Source organism: Lemur catta, chromosome 2, assembly GCF_020740605.2.
Source record: "Lemur catta isolate mLemCat1 chromosome 2, mLemCat1.pri, whole genome shotgun sequence".
NCBI classification, from domain to species: Eukaryota; Metazoa; Chordata; class Mammalia; order Primates; family Lemuridae; genus Lemur; species Lemur catta.
Window position 1 is genome coordinate 40618393 of NC_059129.1, and position 24104 is coordinate 40642496.

General features: G+C 39.6%; 1 protein-coding gene across 1 annotated transcript; it reads left to right on the plus strand.

Moving 5' to 3' along the window:
• The first annotated feature begins 19997 nt into the window (after positions 1-19997).
• On the plus strand, positions 19998-21051 carry LOC123631961 (olfactory receptor 2H2). The gene has a single exon (XM_045542101.1). It carries the CDS (start codon positions 20033-20035, stop codon positions 20969-20971), a length of 939 nt encoding a protein of 312 aa, XP_045398057.1. The 5' UTR covers positions 19998-20032; the 3' UTR covers positions 20972-21051.
• Positions 21052-24104: the final 3053 nt, after the last annotated feature.

A 24104-nucleotide genomic window follows, 5' to 3' on the forward strand; every position in this document is an offset into this window, starting at 1 on the left:
TTCTCTTTTTATTTATTTATTTATTTATTTTTCTTTTTCTTCTCCGGTGGCCCTCTAGCTAGGGAACTACTGTGGGCTTCTGTGCTTGCCAGGCCCCTGGCTCTGGTGCCAGCTGGACCCTGAACATTTTCCCCCAGTGCCCGTGATCAGTGGGTACGCGGTCACCATCTAGGGGTCCACAGCCTAGCCGCTGTAGAACCATAGGGTGCCAGGCGGCTCCCTCCGCTAATCGGTGAACCCACACCAAGGGCTCTGGCTTTGTATGAACTCTGTGGACAGGAGATATCAATGGGAAACAGCTTAGACTCTAGGGGATCTCCACCAGGATGGCGCTTAGAGGGAGGGGGCGCAGCTGCGCTAAGGGGAAAGGCAGCGAAGGGTCACAGAATTACAGATTTTTTTTTCTCTTTCTTTTCGGCAGCCCTCTAGCCAGGGAGCTACTATGTACTCCTGAGCTTGCCAGGCCCCTGGCTCTGGTGCCTGCTAGACCCTGAACATTCACCCCCAGTGCTGGTGATCTGCGGGCAGGCAGCTGCTATTGTGGGGTCCAAGGCCTAGCCACTGCAGAGCCATAGGGTACCACGTGGCTCCCTGGGCGGCTCCCTCCCCTAGTCCATGGACCCTCTCTAGGAGCCCCGCCCTTGTGTGAACACTGAGTGCTTCCCCAGATGTGACAGTGTGGAGCCTGGACCTTGGGGACATTGGGCCAGGGCAGACATTTGCCCATGGGAGCTGCAGCAGCTGGGGCACTGAGCGAGTGAGGGCACCATCTCCTCTCCCTAGCCAGTGTCTTTCCTGTGGAAAGAGGCAGAAATCACCCCTCTAGAGGAACAACCAAAAAAAAAAAAAAGAGGGAGACATTCTGCCTGCAACTAGTGTGAATCATGCCTGCTAACTGAAAGTCCACAACACAGTGACTTAACTCGCCAAACCAGTCTTAGGTCAAACCAATACTCTGGGGCTGGACCCATCAGAAGCAGCCCGCCAACTGAGATAGAAAAAACTCTAAACAATACACAACAGTCTCCCCCTCTTGACAAAGGAAGCAACAAACCTAGATTGCTTCACAGCCAAAGAACAGAGTACAAGGCATGCTGCTAGCCAGACTAAAGCTGTAAGAAAATATCTAATGATAGATCCAGATGGGAAGCACTCAGTGGAAAAATACGAGGAGCACAAAGAATGAAACAGAAATCTCGCCCCAAAAGAGAAATACCACCTCTCTACCAATTGATACAAACCAGATTCAAAATACCAACATGTTACAGGAAGAATTTCAATTATGGATTATAAAAAAGCTGAATAATATACAAGAAAAAAATGGATAACCAACACAAAGAAACCACAAAAAAATCCAGGATTTGGAAGAAAAATTCACTAAGGAAACTTAAATATTTAAGAAAAACCAGACTGAACTCCTAGAAATGAAGAATTTGTTCAGGGAGCTACAAAACACAGCAGAAAGTTTCAAGAGCAGGATAGATCAAACAGAAGAAAGAATCTCAGAGATTGAAGACAACTCTTTCCAATTAAATAAGTCAATCACAGAGATAGAGCAAAGAAAAAAGAGAAAAGATCAGAGTCTACAAGAAATGTGGGATTATGTGAAGCAGCCTAACGTGAGAGTTATCGGCATTCATGAGGGTGAAGAAGATAATAAGCAAGGGCTGGATGAGCTATTTGAAGACATAATTGAGGAAAATTTCCCAGGTCTTGCCAAAACTCTAGATATACAGGTTCAAGAAGCTCCAAGAACCCCTGAGAGATTAATAGCAAATAGGAAAACACCACACCAGGTAGACATCACATTGACCAAAATATCCACTAAAGAGACACTTCTTCACGCTATAAGGAGAAAGAAACAAGTAACATACAAAGGAAAGCCCACTAGAATTATGCCAGAATTCTCAACTGAAACCTTACAAGCAAGAAGAGGCTGGAGCCCCATTCTCACTCTTCTGAAACAGAATAATGCCCAGCCTAGAATCTTGTACCCAGCTAAGCTAAGTTTTCTATACCAAGGGGAAATTAAGACATTCTCAGATAAACAAGGACTGAGGGAATTCACCAAGACAAAACCAGCCCTCCAAGAAGGATTCAAAACAGAGTTACACATGGATCAGCACAAGAAAGACCCACGAATGTAAAATTATTCAAGAGCTAAAGATCAAATTCCAGCCACCACAATGTCTCAAGAGAGAAAACATAGCAATGAAGTTCTACCCAAAGAGATAAACAGAATTCTGTCCCACTTATCAGTTCTCTCAATAAATGTTAATGGCTTGAATTCCCCACGCAAGAGACATAGACTGGCCCAATGGATAAAAAAACACAAACCAAGTATCTGATGTCTTCAGGAAACTCACCTAACCTGCAAAGATGCATTTAGACTGAAAATAAAAGGATGGAAATCAATATTTCAAGCAAACGGTACCCAAAAGAAAGCTGGTGTGGCAGTTTTAATTTCCAATAACTTAGTCCTTAAACCAACAAAAGTAAAAAAAGACAAAGATGGTTACTATATACTGGTGAAAGGCACAATTCAACAAGAAGACATAACTATACTTAATATATATGCACCCAACTTAGGCGCACCCAGATTCATAAAGCAAACCCTACTTGATCTGAACCAAATGATAGATAACAATACTGTAATAGCAAGAGATTTTAACACCCCACTGACAGTACAGCACAGATTCTCTAAACAGAAAAGAAATAAATAAATCATGGACTTAAATAGAATGCTAGAACAAAGGGGTCTGAGTGACATCTACAGGACATTCTACCCAAAGTCCACTGAACATACATTCTTCTCATCAGATCACGGGACATTCTCTAAGATTGACCCTATTGTAGGACATAAAGCATGTCTTAAAAAATTTAAAAAAATAGAAATTGTATCATGCATCTTCTCAGATCACAGCAGAATAAAAGTAATAATGAACCTTATCAGGAACTCTCATTCCTAATCAAAGTCATGAAACTAAACCAACCTTCTCCTGAATGATTATTTTATAAAGGAAGAAATCAAGTTGGAAATCAAAAGATTCTTTTAATTAAACGACAAAGGAGACACAACTTATCAAAATCTATGGGACACAGACAAGCAGTCCTGACAGGAAAATTCATTTCCATAAATGCCTATATCAAAAAGACAATATAATGAATAGACTCAAAGAGCTGGAGAAAGAAGAACAGACCAACCCCAAACCCGGCAGAAGGTGAGAAATTATTAAGATCAAATCAGAATTAAATGAAAAGGATAACAAAAATACCATAAGGGAAATGAATAAAACAAAAAGTTGGCTCTTTGAAAACATAAACAAAATAGACACACCTCTGGCTAGACTAACCAAGAGCAGAAAAGAAAAATCTCTAATAATCTCCATCAGGAACATGAAAGGAGAAATCACCACCAATGTCACAGACAAACACGATATCATCCATGAATTCTACAAGAATCTTTATGCACACAAAGTGGAAAATGTGGAGGAAATGGACAATTTTTTAGAAACACATCACCTTCCCAAGCTCAATCAGGAAGAAATAGAATTCCTGAATAGACCAATATCAAGAACCGAAATCGAAACAGGAATAAAAATCCTTCCCAAAAAGAAAAGCCCTGGTCCAGGTGGGTTCACAACCGAATTTTACCACACATACAAAGATGAACTGGTGCCCATCCTACATAAACTATTATCCAATAGGAAGAAGGATGGAATTCTCCCCAACACGTTTTACCAAGCCAATATAACATTGATACCAAACCCAGGAAATGATGCAACAAAAAAAGAAAACTACAGACCAATTTCTCTTATGAATATAGATGCAAAAATTCTCAATAAAATCCTAGCAAATCGTATCCAAGTGCTTATCCAAAAAATAATCCAACACGACCAATTGAGCTTCATCCCAGAGATGCAGGGGTGGTTCAACATACATAAATCTATAAATGTAATTCACCACATAAATAGAAGCAAAAATAAAGACCATATGATCCTCTCAATAGATGCAGAAAAAGCATTTGACAAAATTCAACACCCTTTTATGATAACAATGCTTAACAAAATAGGCATAGACGGAACCTACCTAAAAATGATACAAGCCATATATGACAAACCCACAGCCAACATCATACTGAATGGGGAAAAATTGAAAGCATTCCCACTTAGAACTTTAACCAGACAAGGCTGCCCATTGTCCCCATTACTTTTCAACATAATATTGGAAGTCCTTGAGAGAGCTATCAGGCAAGAGAGCAGAATTAAGGACGTCCAAATAGGGAAAGAAGACATCAAACTCTCATTCTTTGCTGATTATATGATGTTATATCTAGAAAACCCCAAGGATTCAACCAAGGGACTCCTGGAATTGATTAATGAATTCAGTAAAGTCTCAGATTACAAAATCAATACACACAAATCAGAGGCATTCATATATGCCAATAACAGTCAATCAGAGATCAAATTAAAGACTCAATACCCTTCAAAATAGCAACAAAGAAAATAAAATATCTAGGAATATATTTAACTAAAGAGGTAAAGGACCTCTATAGAGAGAACTATGAAACACTGAGGAAGGAAATTGCAGAACATGTAAATAGGTGGAAAACCATACCATGCTCATGGATGGGAAGAATCAACATTGTTAAAATGTCTATACTACCCAAAGTGATCTACAGATTCAATGCAATCCCTATTAAATTACCAACATCATTTTTCACAAATTTAGAAAAAATAATTATACACTTTGTATGGAATCAGAGAAGACCCTGTATAGCAAAAGCAATTTTAAGCAATAAGAACAAAATGGGAGGTATTGATTTGCCAGACTTCAAACTATACTACAGGCTGTGGTTCTGAAAACTGCCTGGTATTGGCACAAGGGCAGGGACACAGACCAGTGGAACAGAACAGAAAAATCCAAATATAAAACCGTCCTCATATAGCCATCTAATCTTTGACAAAACAGACAAAAACATACTCTGGGGACAAGAATCCCTATTCAATAAATGGTGCTGGGAAAATTGGATAGCCACATGTAGAAGACTGAAATAGGACCCACAGATTTCACCTCTCAGGAAAATCAAATCACCGTAGATTACAGACTTAAACTTTAGATGGGAAACGATTAGAATTCTAGAAGAAAATGTAGGAAAGACTCTTACAGACATTGGTCTAGGCAAAGAATTTATGAAGAAGACCCCTAAGGCAATCACAGCAACAACAAAAATAAATAAATGGGACCTGATCAAATTAAAAAGCTTCTGCACAGCCAAAGAAACAGTCACGAGAATAAACAGACAGCCTACAGAATGGGAAAAAATTTAGCATACTACACATCAGATAAAAGACTGATAACCAGAATCTATTTAGAACTCAGGAAAATCAGCAAGAAAAAAATCAAACAACCCTATCAAAAAGTGGGCAAATGATATGAATAGAAATTTTTCAAAAGAAGATGGAAGAATGGCTAACAAACATATGAAAAAATGCTCAACATCCCTAATCATCAGGGAAATGCAAATCAAAACCACAATGAGATATCACTTAACTCCAGTGAGAATGGCCTTTATCAAAAAGTCCCAAAACAACACATGTTGGCATGGGTGCAGAGAGACAGGAACACTCATACACTGCTGGTGGGACTGCAAACTAATGCAACCCCTGTGGAAAGCATTATGGAGATACCTTAAACAGCTTCAAGTAGACCTATCATTCGATCCAGCAATCCCATTATTGGGCATCTACCCAAAGGAATAAAAGTCATTCTATGACAAATACACCTGTACCCAAATGTTTATAGCAGCACAATTCACAATTGCAAAGATGTGGAAACAACCCAAATGCCCATCAATACACGAATGGTTTAGTAAATTGTAGTATATGTATACCATAGAGTATTACTCAGCTATAAGAAATAACGGTGATATGACATCTCTTCGGTTTTCCTGGAGAGAGTTGGAACCCATTATATTAAGTGAAGTATCCCAAGAATGGAAAAACAAGCATCACATGTACTCACCAGAAAATTGGTTTCCCTGATCATCACCTAAATGCACATTTGGAAATGATACCAATTGGATATCAGACTGAGGGGGTGGGGGAGGGGATGGGTGTATGCCTACATGATGAGTGCATTGCGTGCCATCTGGGGAATGGTCATGCTTGAAGGTGCTCACTCGGGGAGGTGGGGCATCGGGGTAAGGCATGAAGGTATGACTACATGATGAGTGCCAGGTGCACTGTCTGGGGAATGGACACGCTTGAAGCTCTGACTCAGGGGGATGGGCAGGACATGGGCAATATATATAACCGGAGCTTTTGTACCCTCATAATAAGCTGAAATAAAAACAAAAAAAGAAATATGGGATTAAGTGAAGAGGCCTAATGTGAGAATCATAGGCATCCTTGAGAGTGAAGAAGAAAATACATAAGGGTTGGATAAGCTATTTGAAGACATAATAGAGGATAATTTTCCCAGGCCTTGCTAAAAATCTAGATATCCAGGTACAAAAATCTCAAAGGACTCCTGGGAGATTCATCATAAACAAGAAGATACCATGACACGCAGTCATCAGACTAACCAATGTAATCACCAAAGAGGCCCTCCTAAGAGCTGTAAGACAAAAGAAGGAAGTAACCTACAAAGGAAAACCCATCAGAATAATGTCATACTTCTCAACTGAAACCTTACAAGCGAGAAGAGACTGGGGCCCCATTCTCCCTCTTCTCAAACAGAATAATGCCAAACCTAGAATCTTGTACCTGCAAAACTCAGTTTCATATATGCAGGACAAATTAAGACCTTCTCAGACAAGCAAAGACTGAGGAAATTCATCTAGATAAGCCCTGCCCTCCAGGAAGTAGTGAACACATTGTTACACACAGATCAGCACAACAAACACTCACCAATGTAAAATCACACAAAAGCTAAAGGTCAAAGGCCAGATACCACAATGGCTCAAAAGAGAAAACAAAGCAACAAAGTTCAATTCAAGAGGATGAAAAGAACTCTGTCCCACTTATCAATTCTCTCAATATATATGAATGGCTTGAATAGCCCAATAAAGAGACATAGGGTGGCTGAATGGATAAATATACACAAGCCATGTATCTTCTGTCTTCAGGAAACACATCTTACCCACAAGGATGTATTCAGACTCAAGGTGAAGGGATGGAAAACAATATTCAAGCAAACAGAAGCCAAACAAAAGCTGGCATGTAAGTTCTGATTTCAGATAACTTAGTCTTCAAATCAACAAAAGTAATGACAAAAAGGATTACTACATAATAGTGAAGGCTACAGTTCAACAAGATGACATAACAATTCTAAATATTTATGCACCTAACTCAGGTGCACAAAATTCATAAAGCAAATCCTACTTGATCTAAACAAAATGATAAACAGCAACACCATAATAACCAGAGACTTCAACAACCCTTTGACAGAACAGGACAGATCCTCCAAACAGAAAATTAACAAAGAAACCATGGACTTAAACAGAACTCTAGAACAAATGGGTCTGATATTTACAGAACATTCTACCCAAAAACCACTGAATATATTTTTTTCTCATCATCTCTTGGGACATTCTGTAACATTCACCATATCCTAGGCCACAAAGCATGTGTCCAAAAATTTTAGAAAATACAAATTATACCATGCATCTTCTCAGACCACAGTGGAATAAAATTAGAAACCAACTCCAACAGAAACTCTCATCTCTACACAAAGTCTTGGAAAGGAAACAACCTTCTGCTGAATGATTATTTCCTTAAGGAAGAAATCAAAATAGAAATCAAAAGATTCTTTGAACTAAATGACAAAAGGGACAAAAGTTATCAAAATCTGTGGGACACAGCTAGAGCAGTCCTGAGAGGAAATTTATCTCCATAAATGCCTACATCCAAAAGACAGAAAGATCACAAATCAACAATCTAATGAATCATCTCAAAGAACTGGAAAAGGATGAGCAAGCCAATCCAAAACCCAGCAGAACAAAAGAAATAACAATGATCAGAGCATAACTAAATGAAATTGATAACAAAAAACTATACGGAAAATTAAAAAACAAAAAGTTGGTTCTTTGAAAAAATTAACAAAATTGACACACCTCTGGCTAGATTAACAAGAAGCAGAAAGGAAAGAATTCTAAGAAGCTCCAACAGGAATGAAAAAGGAGAAATTACAACTAATGCCATGGAAACAAAATGTCATCTATGAATACTATAAAAACCTCTATGCACATAAACTAGAAAATGTGGAGGAAATGGACAAATTCTTAGAAACACACAGCCTCCCTAGGCTCAATCAGGATAAAATAGACCTATTGAACGGACCAATATCAAATACCAAAATTGAAACAGCAATAAAAAACATTCCTAAAAAGAAAAGTCCCAGACCAGATGGTTTCACACCTGAATTTTACAAGACCTACAAAGTAGAACTGGTGCCTATTCTGCAGAAATTATTCCATAACATTGAGAAGGAAGAAATCTTCCCCAACACATTTTATGAAGCCAACATCACCTGATACCAAAACCAGGAAAGGACACAACAAAAAAACAAAACTACAGACCAATATCCCTTATGAATATAGATGCCAAAATTCTCAACAAAATCCTAGCAAGCCAAATTCAGGTGCTTATCAATAAAAATAATCCATCATCACCAAGTGGGCTTCATCCCAGAGATGTAGGGATGGTTCAACATACACAAATATATAAATGTAATTCACCACATAAATAGAAGCAAAAACAAAGACCATATGATCCTCTCCATAGATGCAGAAAAAGCATTTGACAAAATTAAACACCCTTTTATAATAAGAACACTTAACACAATAAGCATCAATAGGACTTACCTAAAAATGATACAAGCTATATATGACAATCCCACAGGCAACATCATACTAAATGGGGAAAATTTGAAAGCATTCCCACTTAGAACTGGAACCAGACAAGATTGCCCTCTATCACTGCTTCTATTCAACATAGTGCTGCAAGTCCTAGCCAGAGCAATCAGACAAGAGAAGGAAATCAAGGGCATCAAAATGGAGACAGAAAAGGTCAAACTATCTCTCTTTGCTGACGATATTATCTTATATCTAGAAATCCCAAAGATTCTGCCATCGGACTACTGGAATTGACAAACAAATTCAGTGAAGTCTCAGGTTACAAAATGAATGTACAGAAATCAGTAGCATTCCTATACATCCATAACCATCAAACTAAGAACCAAATCAAAGACTCAATACCCTTCACAGTAGCAACAAAGAAAAAAAAGTACCTAGGAATATATGTAACTAAGGACATAAAAGACCTCTACAGGGATAGCTACAAAACACTGAGGAAGGAAATAGTAAAGGACGTAAACAGGTGGAAAACCATACCCTCCCATGCTCATGGGTCGGCAGAATCAACATTGTTCAAATGTCTATACTACCCAAAGTGATCTACAGATTCAATGCAATCCCTATTAAAATACCAACATCATTTTTCACAGATATAGAAAATATAATTCTATGCTTCCTATGGAAACAGAGAAGATCCATATACCAAAAGCAATCTTATGCAAAAAGAACAAATTTGGAGGCATCAATTTACCAGACTTCCAGCTGTACTACAAAGCTATAGTAACTAAAACAGCATGGTACTGGCTGGCACAAGAATAGAGACATAGACCAATGAAACAGAACTAAGAATCCAGATATAAAACCATCCTCATATAGCCATATAATCTTTAACAAAGCAGACAAAAACATACACTGCAGAAAAGAATCCTTAATCAATAAATGGTGCTGAAAAAACTGGATGGCCACATGTAGAACCCTGAAATGGGATTCACACCTTTCAACTCTCACAAAGATTAACTCATGGTGGGTAACACATTTAAACCTAAGGTGTGAAACTATAAAAATTCTAGAATAAAATGTTGGAAAAACTCTTATAGACGTTGGCCTAAACAAAGAATTTATGAAGACGATCCCAAAGAATCACAGCAACAACAAAAATAAATAAATGGGACCTGATTAAATTAAAAGGCTTCTACACAGCCAAGGAAACTACCACAAGAGCAAACAGACAACTTACAGAATAGGAGAAAATATTCACATATTACACATCCAATAAAGGGCTGATAACTAGAATCTATTCAGAACTCAGGAATATCAGCATGAAAAAATCAAACAACCCTATCAAAAAGTGGGTAAAGAGCATGAACAGAAATTTTTCAAAGGAAGATAGACTAATGGATAACAAACATATGAAAAAATTCTCAACATCTCTAATCATCAGGGAAATGCAAATCAAAACCACAATGAGATTTCACTTATCCCCAGTGAGAATGGCCTTTATCAAAAAGTCCCAAAGCAATACATGTTGACGTGGATGCCGAGAGATAGGAACACTCATACACTGCTGGTGGGACTGCAAACTAGTTCAACCTCTGTGGAAAGCGATATGGAGATACCTCAAAGAGATACAAGTAGAACTACCATTTGATTCAGCAATCCCATTACTGGGCATCTACCCAAAAGAACAAAAGACATTCTATAAAAAAGACATCTACACTCGAATGTTTATAGCAGCACAATTCACAATCGCAAAGATGTGGAAACAACCCAAATGCCCATAAATACATGAGTGGATTAATAAAATGTGGTATATGTATACCACAGAGTTCTATTCAGCCACAAAAAGCAATGGTCATATAGCACCATTTGTATTATCCTGGATAGAACTGGAACCCATTCTACTAAGTGAAATATCCCATGAATTGAAAAATAAGCACCACATGTACTCACCATCAAATTGGTTTTAACTGATCAACACTTAAGTGCATATATAGTAGTAACATTCATCAGATGTCAGGCAGATGGGAAGAGAGAGGAGGGGATGGGTATATTCACATCTAACAGATGCGGTATGCACCATCTGGGGGATGGACGCGCTTGAAGCTCTGACTCGGGTGGGGCAAGGGCAATATATGCAACCTAAACATTTGTACTCCCATAATATGCTGAAATTAAAAAAGTAAAATAAAATAAATAAAATTACCAAGAAAAAAATCCATCATGAACATAGATGCAAAAAAACTTAAACAAGAAAGAAAAAGAAAACTGTATTTAAAAATGACATAATACTGAATATAAAAAGGTCAAAAGAATCTACAAAAAATCTATTAGAATTCTAATTGTTTCCCATTTAAGGTTTAAATCTGTTATCCACCGTGATTTGATTTTTGTGAGAGGTGAAATCTGTGGGTCCTGTTTCAGTCTTCTACATGTGGCCATCCAGTTTTCCCAGCACCATTTATTGAATAGGGACTCTTGTCCCCAGAGTATGTTTTTGTCTATTTTGTCAAAGATTAGATGGTTATATGAGGATGGTTTTATATTTGGGTTTTCTGTTCTGTTCCACTGGTCTGTGTCCCTGCCCTTGTGCCATCTCTTTGGTTCTCCTGGAGAGAGCTGGAACCCATTATACTAAGTGAAGTATCCAAAGAATGGAAAAACAAGCATCACATGTACTCACCAGAAAACTGGTTTCCCTGATCATCACCTAAATGTACATCAGGGAAGGATACCAATTGGATATCAGACTGGGATGGGGGTGGGGGGAGGGGGTGAGTGTATGCCTACATGATGAGTGCGTTGCACACCCTCTGGGGAATGGTCATGCTTGAAGGTGCAGACCCGGGGAGGTGGGGGGGGGGAGGGGATGGAGGTATGACTACATGATGAGTGCCAGGTGCACTGTCTGGAGAATGAGAACGGACGCGCTTGAGACTCTGACTCGGGGGGATGGGTGGGACATGGAAAATGTATATAACCTAAACTTATGTACCCCCATGATGAGCTGAAATTAAAAAAAAAAAAGAAAAGAAAAAAAAATCTATTAGAACTAATAAAAACTTAGCAAGGTCACAGGATACAAGATCAATATTTTTTTTAAATCTAATTTCTATATATCAGCAGTGAACAATCCAAAAATGAAATTAGGAAAACAATCCCATTCACAATAGCACAAAACTGCATAATGATAAATTTAACAAAAAATTCAAGACCTATGTGATGTTTGATTTGGGGTGTCAACTTGACTGGGTTGAGGGATATCCAGATAGCTGAAAAGCCTTATTTATTCCCAAGCTTCAGTAGGCACTGAGCCCATACCTCTTACGCAGAAAGGGCAACCCAGGCGGTTTGACATTTGATTAGAATGATTGGGCTGCCCCCAGGATGTCTGTGAGGGTGCTTCAGTGGAGATTGGTATTTCTCTTACACTGAGGGTGCGGAAGATCTTCCATGTAAGTGGGTGCCATCCAAGCAGCTGCGGCCCTGTGGAACAAAAAGGTAGAAGAAGGGCAAATTCAGCCTTCTCTCTTCTGGAGCCTGGACGTCCTTCTTTTCCCTGCACTTGGGTGCCCACATTCTTCATCTTTTGAACTCCAGAGCTTGCACCAGTGGCCTCCCCAGCTCTTAGGCTGTCAGCCTTGGACTGAGAGTCACACCATCAGCTTCCTCGGTTCCAAGACATTTGGATTTAAACTGAGCCACGCTACCAGCTTCCCTGGTTCTGAGGCCTTCAGTCTTGGACCAGGCCACATTATGAACTTCTGTGGTTGTCCAGTTTGCAGCTGGCCTATCATGCTACTTCTCAGCCTCCATGATTGAGTGAAGCAATTGCCCTAATGAATCCCTTCTTGTATGTCCTCTCTCTACATATGCACCACTATACAGACTATCAGCCTGTCTCTCTAGAGAACCCTGACTAAAACAGCCTGTACACTGAAAATTATGAAACACTGCTGAGAGAAATTAAAGAAGATCCAAATAAATAGTGCATTAATCCATGTTCATGGATTGGAAGATTCAATATTATTAAGATGGAAATTCTCCTCAAATTGTTCTATAGATATAATACCTATCAAAATGCCAGCAAGATTTTAGAAATTGACATGCTAATCCTAAAATTTATATTGGAAATACAAATGACTTAGAATATCCAAAACATCTTTGTAAAAAAATATATATATAATAATTACACAATCTGATTTCAAACCTTATTTATTATAATGCTTGAGTAATAAAGACAGAGGTACTGATGTAAAGACAGACATATACATAGATCAATGGAACATAATAGAAAATGCAGAAATAAACACACACTTTTATAGGTTATTGATTTACAACAAAGATACTAAGGCAATTTAATGAGGAAATATAGTATTTTTAACAAATTGTACTGCAGCAATTGTATATTAATACGCAAAAACAGTATTTGGACCTTTATCTCATATCATTCACAAATATTAACTAAAAAGGGATCATGGACTTAAATGTAATTGCTAAAACTATAAAATTTCTGAAAGCACAATACATAAAAGAAAAATGAACAAATAGGATATTATCAAAATTTAAAACTCTAGCTCTTCAGAACACAACATTAAGAAAATGAAAAAACAAGCCACAGACTGGGAGAAAATATTTGCAAATTATACATTTGATAAAGAACTTGTATCCAGAATATATAAATAATTCTTATAGCTCAAAAAATAAGACAAACAATCCAATTTAAAATTGGGAAAAAATTTGATAGACATGTTACCAAAGAAGATATGCAAATAATGAATAAGCCTGTGAAAATGTGCTCATTATCATTGGTCATTAGAAACATGAGAATTAGACACAATCTACTAGAATGGCTATAATGAAAAAGACTGATGAGATAAGATGTTGACAAGGATGTGGAATGCTGGTACAGGTGTTGGCAAGGATGTGTCAAAATTGGTAGAGCCACTTCGGAAAACAATTTGGCAGGACTTCTTTTTAAAGTTAAACATAAATTTACCATACAACCCAGCAATTCTACTTTCAGGTAATACTCAAGAGAAATTAAGTTATACATCCTTACAAAGATTTTACTGACCATCATAGGAACGTCATTAATGACAGAAAGTGATCACAGTCCAAGTGTCCACCAATTGACAAGATCAGTGGAACTGAACAGAGAGTCCAGAAATAGAGCCAAACATGTAAGATTTATTAATTTTACACAAAGACACCAAACTCAATAGGGGAAATGATGGTCTTCTCAACAAATGGTGCTAGAGGAACTGAACATATGTATAAAAATTGTCCCTATATGATTGGTTAAAAAGAGTCATTTTTATTATATGTTATTATATGTATAAAAATGAACTGTGACTCCTATATTACAACATACAAAGAAATTGATTTAACATGAGTCATGTAAATAAACATACAAACTAGAAATAAAATGTGTCTAAAGGAAAACATAAAAGAAAATATTTACAACCTTAGAATAGGTAAATATTTCTTAGGACCCAAGAAGCACTGATTGTGAAAAAATAATTGATAAATTTTGAGTTAGTGAAATTTGAAAGCTTCTTCTCTCTGGAAGACACTGTTTAACATGAAACATCAAACCACAGACTGAGAAAAAATATTCACAATGGATTTATCTGCCAAAGGGCTTTTATCCAGACTATATAAAGAACTCATGTAATTCTATCATTAAAAAGAAGTGTTATAAAACATGGACAAATGACTTGAACAGACATGTCACAAAAGAAGATATAAATGGCCAATGAAAAGATATTCAACAACTTAGTTATCAGAGAAATGTAAATTAAAACTATTATGAGATCAATAAGTCTAGAGATCTAATATATAGCATGAGGACTACAGTTGATAATATTGTAGTGGAAATTTGCTAAGAGAATAGATTTTAGGTGCTCTTAGCACCAAAAACAAGGTAGCTATGTGAGCTGATAGATATGTTGATTGGCTTGACTGCATTGATCATTTAACTATGTATATGTATAGCAAAACACCATGTTCTATACTTTAAATATATACAATAAAAATGTTTTAAATTTTAAAAAATGAAAGCAAAAAAACAATAATGACATATCACCTCACACCCACTAGAATGGCTACCACATGACCCAGAAATTCCACTCGGAGGTATTTACCAAAAAGAAATGAAAATATATGCCCACAAGAGACTTGTACATGAAAGTTCATAGAGGATTTATTCATAATAGCAAAAACTGGAAACCACCCCCACATTAGTTATCTATTGCTGCATAACAAATTATCCCAAAAATTGGTGGCTTCAAACAACAAATATTTATTATCTCACAATTTCTGTGGGCCAGGAATTCAGAAGCAGCTGAGTAGTTAGGGTGATTCTAGCCCAGGGCCTCTCCTGAGGTTGTAGCCAAGATGTCAGCTAATTACCATCCTTAAAAGACTTGGGTGAAGCTGGAGGGCTAGCTGACAAGATGTCCCAGTCACAGGTTGCTGTTTAAGGGAGACTTAGTTCCTCCCATCTGTATGTCTCCATCCACTGCTTGAATGGCTTTCCTCAGTGTGAACAGCCCAAAAGAAAGGGTCAAGGAGAAAGTCAACGCCACTATGACCTAGTCTTGGATGTCATGCATCATCATTTCTGCCACATTCAATTTGTTAAAATTGAGTCACTAAGTAGAGCTCACACTTGAAGGGAAGGGATGTAGACTCTACCTTGTGAAGGAAAGAATATCAAAAAATTGGGGGACATACTTTAAAACAAACAACCACAAACCCAAGTTTCCATAAACAGGTGAATGGATGAATAAATTGTGATATATTTTAACAATGAAATACTACTCAGTAATTTTAAAAAAAGGAATGAACTGTTAACACACAAAACAACGTGGAGGAATCTCAAAAATGTTATACAGAGTACAAGACACCCAACACAAAAGAGTATGTACTGAATGAATCTTTTATATGACATACTAGAACAGGCAAAACAAAATGGTAGAAATCAGATCAGTGGTTGCCTAGTGCACGGAGTGGGGAGAGTTACTGTAAATGAGCATGAGCAACTGTTTGGAGTAACAGAAATGTTCTATATCTTCACTAGGGTGGTGGTTGCCTGGATATATACTTTTGTCAAAATTCAGTGAATTGCCCATTAAAATGTGTACATTTCATTATGTGAATGATACCTCAATTTAAAAGTAGAAAGGAAATAAACCAAAGTAAGGTAGCATTGAATGAACACGATCTAAGACTGGAGATCTAAGACAGGAACTACGAGACACTCAGAAGGTGGGGGTGAGGAGAGAATAGTGCCCTGCCACTCCCCAGTGACACAGAGGAGCAGAGGTGACCATATTTGCCACTGGGAACACCGCTGCTGGCACATTGACTCTGAATCTTCTCATCCCTTCTTAACCACTAGTGTCAGTGGCTAATTAATTGTCTGTGGCCTGTGGGGCCCTAAGTCTGGGCAGAATTAATGAGCTGTTTCTCTCCATAGGATGGGAGTCCTGGGACCTCCCTCTATCATCTCCCCATGCCTCTCTTTCTGTCTGCAGTGCCACTAAAAGAGAGGTGAAGTTCCTGAATTGAGGAAAAAAGGATGATAACAAAGAGCTCCATAAGAAAGAGCTACCTCTGGCTCATGCATCTGGCGGAGTGACAGGAGAATGCGGTTGGTGCACAGTCTTTTCAGCTAGCCCACCTGGATTTAAAGCTCATCTCTGCTGCTTCCAGCAACGCTTTCCAGAACAAGTTATTTATCCTCTGTGTGCATTCATTTCTTTATGTGGAAATGAAGGTAGTATAATAATAGTACCCACCTCTTGAAGTTCAAAGGAGCAAGAAACATGAAATGTTTCTAAAAGTGTCCAAGAAAATAAGCACTAGCAAACATTACTTTTACCTGTAATCAATTTCAAGGGTGTAATATTCCTCCATAGTTTGCTTTTAGTTCCCCTGGTGAGTATCCAGTGGAGGCTCTAACCAATCCCAGAAGTTCCTTTTCATGGGGATGCCCTGGTAGCAAGCTGATGAGGAGATTTTGACTTTATTACAAGTAAGTTACAAGTTTAGTCCCCTAAGCTCATCAATTTCCATGTTCTCAATGGTGTTTGGCATCAAACCAGGGTCTAGAGTCCTGGCCATCATGCTTGTTGGCTGGGTAGCCTTGGGCAAGTTACTTCACGTCTCTGAGACTTTCTTCTTCTGTAAAGAAGGGATAACATTAACTAACTTGCAGGGTTGCTGTGAGAAGCAGGTATTCCAGGAAATTATTTAGCACAGTGTCTGGTATATAGGAAGCACTCAATAGATATTATAATAACTGTTAAAACAATAGGTAGTTATCACTATTGGATTGTAGAGCATAATTTGTATCTTATAACCTTGTTTTTTTTTTGTTGTTGTTTGTCTTTTTTTTTTTTGTTTTTTGTTTTTTGGTGAGGAGGACAGAGTCTCACTCTGTTGCCCAGGCTAGAGTGCCATGGTGTCAGCCTCCCTCACAGCAACCTCAGACTCCTGGGCTTAAGCAATCCTCCTGCCTCAGCCTCCCAAGTAGCTGGGACTACAGGCATGTGTCACCATGCCCGGCTAATTTTTTCTATATATTTTTAATTGTCCAGCTAATTTCTTTCTATTTTTAGTAGAGATGGGGTCTCACTCTTGCTCAGGCTGGTATCAAACTCCTGACCTGGAGTGATCCTCCTGCCTCAGCCTCCCAGAGTGCTAGGATTACAGGCAGTGAGCCACCACGCCCGGCCCTGTATCTTATAACCTTGTAGCAGCTAGTACATGACGGGCTCTTTGGAGACCAATGCATATATATGCGCAATTAACAGGAAGTAGGAAAAGTAGCTCTTGCTTATAGTTGGTGACAGAGAAAAGGACCAGAACAAATAGGATAAAGAAAAGACATGTTATTAAAGACAGAAAACAAGAGAGAACAGAGAGTCGAAGGAAGCTATCAACTGAAAAGATTCAGAAAAAACATACAGTGAGACAAGTTTCCTAGACAGTAAGAATGTGAGAAACGCTACATTTGATGTATGAATAAAACATAGCGGATGATTGCTGAGATACAAGAGATAGGATAGTGCAAAGTTTAGAAAGGAATGAAGAATTAAAAATAATCAGGAGAGACTGCTCCAGAAGGGAAGATGTGATTAGGGAGGGCACACAAAAGGCTTCAGAGATACTGGTAACATTTGTTCTGTTCTTAAATTGGGGGCAGGGGAGATACACTATATGTTTATTTTATTATTCTGTAGGATCCATAGATATGTTTTATAGACTCTCTTGTTTGAATAATTAACAAGTTTTTAAAAAGGAACTAATCTTGTTATCCTCAAGGGAAAAGTAATGATGGAGGAAGGAATAGACAAGAAGACAAACACGGGGGGGTCTTGATGAGAGGGGAGGCCAGAGCAGCTTTTGATACCAGATGGGGGCCGTGTGACAGGGAGGCCACTTTCTGCCACGGAGACCACCGCCACGCCTGCCACCTGGTCCCCTGCTGGCCTTGCAGCCACTGTGTGTACTCAGAAGACCTTCAGCTGCCGCCGCCCACCACGTCTTGGAGCTGGCGGGCCCTGTCCCCACACAGCCTCTCCCAGCAGAGACGCAGGCTGCCTCCTCCAGGAGGCCTTCCTTGACGCACACGCCCACGTTTCCCTTTTACTGTGAAGACCCCCGTCTCTCACCCACACGTTACCTTTAATTGATTTGCTTTCAGTTCTGGGGTTCTCAGTTTTCCATGTATTCCCCAGTGTTTTTTACGCCACACTCTTCCAGCCGCTCTGCTTCTCACGACGGGGCCTGAGCCCGTCAGCCTGCGCTTGAAGGACTGCTTCGGTGACTAAGGAAAGGCGACTAAAAAGGCCAAGGTCAGACATACATGACCCGGACTGGATCTTCCACGGGAAAAAATTTCTATAAAGGACATTATTGGCAAAATTATTAGTATGGCCTACAGGGTAATTAATAATGTTTTATCAGTGTTGGCTTTTTTGTATCTAGCAACTATGCTGTTTTTACATAAAAGAATTTCCTTTTTCTTAGAAACATAAAGGAGTGAAGAGGTGTTATATATGCAACTCCCTCTCCAGCAGCTCGTAATAGATCTAATTGCTATATAAAGAGAAAGGTGGAATGATAAAAAGTAGCAAATGTCAACAATCTATTAATGCAGATAAAGAATGTACAGGAATTTTTAGACTGCTCTTGGAAATTTCCTGTAGGTTTGAAGTTTCATTTAAAACCTGTTTTAAGTCTCAAATTGTGAATAGAATTAAGGAAATATTAAAACAAATTCTAATGTCTACTTAAATGCCTCAGTCTCAACTCGTTGCATTTTGTTATTGATATAATTTTATTTGAAAGGAAAACTATTTTTTAAAATTATATCATCTTTTTTATTTCTAAGCCTCAGAATAAGACAATGGGTGGCATTTGTTCATCTTATTTTGCTAGATTGCAAATGTTAAGTTGAGGTGAGGGCTTTCCATTTGTAGAGAAAGTTCATGTATTTAGTTCAATAAATCATAATTATTTTTAAAAAGGGGGAAGGCAGAAAATCACCTAAGTGATCTTTCTGTTGGTGGAGTCATTTCACACAGAGGAAATATTTCCTCCTTAATTTATGCATTTGCCTCTGGTTGGCTCCCCTACAAACAAGAATAACATGCATAACACATGAATAATTCTAGGAAATTTATGCCCTGGAGTAGAAAATAACCCTCCACAGATACGTGTGATAGGGAAATTCTAACAAAAGAACTTCTTTGCTAGTTCTTTCTGGATATACGTAATAGAATATTCAGACCTACTGCAGTATTCACAACAGTAGAGCTTGATAATTTATTGTTGAGTTAATGAAGAGTAATTAACGGATCCATATTTTACATCAGCTTTGCTTGTTCTCAACCAGAAAATCAGAGCACCTGTGTGAAGCTCCAACACTGTCCAGCACTTCTGTGGTTTCCTCACTTCCACCAGCCAAGGTTTGCCCACGAGGAACAGAAGAGGAGGAGCTGCCGGCTGCTGATGTGCCTGGGAAGGGAGGCTGGGTGACCAGAGATAGAAGAGAGACGTCCACCTGGTGTGACCTCACAAGCACCCGGGGCACGTTGTGATAAAACACATTGAATCACACTAGTCTGACAGCCTCATCCCTCCAGGCCTGGACGAGAACAGGCCATGGCCAACCAAAGCTCCCCAGAGGGCTTCCTCCTTCTGGGTTTCTCGGAACACCCAGGACTGGAAAAGATTCTCTTCCTGGTTGTCTTGACTTCCTACCTCCTGACCCTGGTGGGCAACACACTCATCATCGTGCTGTCTGTGCTGGACCCCAGGCTCCACTCTCCAATGTACTTTTTCCTCTGCAACCTCTCCTTCTTGGACCTCTGCTTCACCACCAGCTGTGTCCCCCAGATGCTGGTCAACCTTGGGGGCCCAAAGAAGACCATCAGCTTCCTGGGCTGCTCTGTCCAGCTCTTCATCTTCCTGTCCCTGGGGACCACTGAGTGCATCCTCCTGTCAGTGATGGCCTTTGACCGCTATGTGGCTGTCTGCCAGCCCCTCCACTACGCCACCATCATCCGCCCCCGCCTGTGCCGGCAGCTGGCATCTGTGGCCTGGGTCATTGGGCTGGTGGAGTCAGTGGTTCAGACACCACCCACCCTCCGCCTGCCCTTCTGCCCCCACCGGCAAGTGGATGATTTTGTCTGCGAGGTCCCTTCTCTAATTCGACTCTCCTGTGGAGACACCTCCTACAGTGAGATCCAGATGGCTGTTGCCAGTGTCCTGATCTTGATTGTGCCCCTCAGCCTCATCCTTGTCTCTTACGGTGCCATTGCCCGGGCAGTGCTGAGGATTAACTCTGCAAAAGGGAGGAGGAAAGCTTTGGGAACCTGCTCCTCCCATCTCACGGTTGTCATCCTCTTCTACAGCTCAGTCATTGCTGTCTACCTCCAGCCCAGAAATCCCTATGCCCAAGAGAGGGGCAAGTTCTTTGGTCTCTTCTATGCAGTGGGCACTCCTTCACTTAACCCTCTCGTATACACCCTGCGGAACAAGGAGGTGAAGAGGGCATTCAGGAGGTTGCTGGGGAGAGACGGGGACTCCAGGGAGAACTGAGGGGGAGACGCTTAATGTGTTTTAAAATTCAGAAACGATTCTACATGCTTTTATCAGGAAGTTTCAGTTCCCAGCCCTCTGCCTTCCTCACGTCCATCGCACCCCAGCAGTGGACGACGGCCACCCTGGGCATGTAGGGAGGTAGAGGCAGAAAACATAGTAAAGGGAGGGAGGTCTCTTTGTGTGAAACATTACTGTATGAATCAAATTTACTATATACTCTTTTCTCTATTTTTTAAGTCTTCACCTCCATAATCATGTCCCTAATTTTATCATTTATAGCTCCCCTCCCTTGTCATATAGTCACTATTTCTTCACCTCCACTTCTAATTCCTACAATATCTTCTTTAGTTCTCTCTCAAGTTTTTCCACTTCCTTATATGTCTGCTTTGCATTCTGATTCTTTTTCATTTCCCAGATAACAGCAAGGGAGAGTGGAAGCTGAAGCCCAGATAAGTTCAAAAACTCATCCAAGAACACACAGTGCTTGAACTAAAATCCAGACCCAGTGGTTTCCAGTCAAAGCTCAAATACACGCTGTTGCTTTCACACTGTAATCAAATATCCCTGTATCCTTAGCCTTAAAGTCAAAACAGAGCCTTACGGAGAACGCTTAACTTCTTCAGTCCTAATATTTCTTCTCTTACAATGCACACAAATTGCAGCTCAGAAAAAGAGGGAAAGGTCTTAATATTTATTTTAGGCGGTCAGGACAATTTTGACATTGAGGACTTTTGCCACCTAGCGGTCAAACGTGGTATTGCGTGTGGCATCCCAGACGGGTTGCCTCCCAGCAAACCCATTGTAAATTGAAAATTTCTAAGTCAAACTGCATTTTTTTTTTTTTTTAAGAGACAGGATCTTGCTCTGTCACGCAGGCTGGAGTGCAGTGGCAAGATTATAGCTCACTTCTGCCTCAAACTCCTGGGCTCAAGAAATCCTTCCACCTTGGCCTCCCAAAACGCTGAGATTATAGTCGTGAGCCACTGTGCCTGGCCCCAGAAATGCATTTACAAACACCATAGCTTGGCCTAGCCTACCTTAAACATGCTCAGAACACTTACACTGGCCTACAGTTGAGCAAAAGCACCAAACATAAATCCTATTTTATAATAAAGTGTTGAATGTCTCATGTAGTTTATTGAATACTTTACTGAAAAATGAAAAACAGTGGTTGTATGGGTACTTAGAGTATGATTCCTACTGAATGCATATCACATTTGCACCATTGTGAAGTCGAAAAACAATCAGTCTAAGTCAGAGACTGAATGCAATTTACACATACTGACTCATTTAATACTTATAAGAACACTATGAACCAAATAATATAATATTATCCTTTTTCAAAGCCAGAAACTAAGACACAGAGTTTAAGGAGCAACTTGAAAATGTGCAAGCCAAGACTGAAACCAACTGTGCTGGCTCGAGGGCCCATGCTCTCAACCGGGGCTGGGAAGCCTGCGGCCTCAAGGCCACACGTGGCCTTCCAGATCCTTAAATGCAGCCTTTTGATTGAATCCAAATTTCACAAAATTCTAAAGGACTTTTCATACATTTCTTGAAGAATATGAGTCACTCGTTCATTCATTCACTCATTTATAAAGCTGTGTCCCATTTGCCTGCAGAGTTCTGGTCCTTGCCCTCTGGTAGCCTGCAATCTAGTGGGGAACTAAACCAGAAACACCCAGTGAACTGCAGCAACACTTTTCCCGAGAGGTTTCTTGTTCTATTGTTTCTTATTCCCATGAAATGCTTTGAAACATTTGGAAAAACTCTTATTCCAGGGAAGCAACGCTTCAGCAGGAGATCAAGCTAGATGTATTTCTAAATTAGAATGATTTCCTCAAAGTTTGTTGAGAAGTCAAGGCTTGTCACCTGTGCCAAAAGGCAGGGGTAAGAGCAGGGGTGGGGGTCCAAAGAAATACAGAATAAAAGAATAAATCGTGTGAGTGCTGGAGGTGAGGGAGGTCAGAGGAGTCTTTCTAGAGGTTTGAACTACAGCAGATGGAACAAAATTAATACGAATACTTGCTGATTCACTGTGTGGAAGGCAGGAATGCTGGGCATTAAGATGGGAGCTGTAGGGAAGGAGCCACACCAGGGAGCAACATGATTAAGGAGGAAGACAGATTGTTTCAGAAAGATATAGAAGCTGCTGAACTGGACACAACCAGAAAATTGGAAACCAGAAAAACGAGGTCCTTTACAGATGTTTCAAGTCCACAAGGTTTAGGTCTCCTGAGGGCAGGCACTTATCCATCCTCCTGACACAACACTGGAGTTGGAAGCATAAGGGGACATTATTCAAGAACCTCACGGTTTTGGTTGCCTATTCAAGTATAGTCACCAGGTCACTTCTGAGGGGCTCTGAATCACGAATAGACGCTGACGCACGAGGCCCGGCCCCTGTTGTACCCGCCACCTGCAGAACAGCCAGGCCTCCTTGTTTCCCCAATGCAGAATTATTCACCCTTGAAGGGTACCAGAATATGCCGCCTCAAAATATGCGTCTTCAGATTATGGGTTATTCTGAGCTAAAGACTATTGAGAACCGTCAGACCAGGGAATGTTCTAAAAACAGGACACAAGTTCTCCTGTTATAAGGAAAATTTCCGTTTGTGAAGGAACAACTCCTATCAATGGAGAAAGGACTGGCTGAGTCTGCATGACAGATCTTACTGAACCGCCTTTGTTGACCATATTTTCCTGGTCACCTTCCCTTAATGTGCCTGCCGGCCACCCACCCACTCAGAAGCCCAAACCCCTTTTCCTTTATTTAGCCTAAGAGGGTATACAGTGGACCCTTGAACAATGGGCTTTTGAACTGCAGTAGGTTCACTTATACATGATTTTTTTCAATAAATCTATTGGAAAATTTTCTGGAGATTTACTACAATTTGAAAAAACTCAAACTATGTAGCCTAGAAATATTGAAAAAATTAATTAGGTCTGTCAGGAATGCATAAAATGTACGTAGATACGAATCTATTTTATAATTTACTACCATTAAATATACACAAATCTATTATAAAGAGTTAAAATTTACCAAAACTTATGCACACCAAAACTTACACACTGTACGTGGTGCCATTCCTGGTCGAGAGAAAAGCAAACAAGCACAAAGACGCAGCAT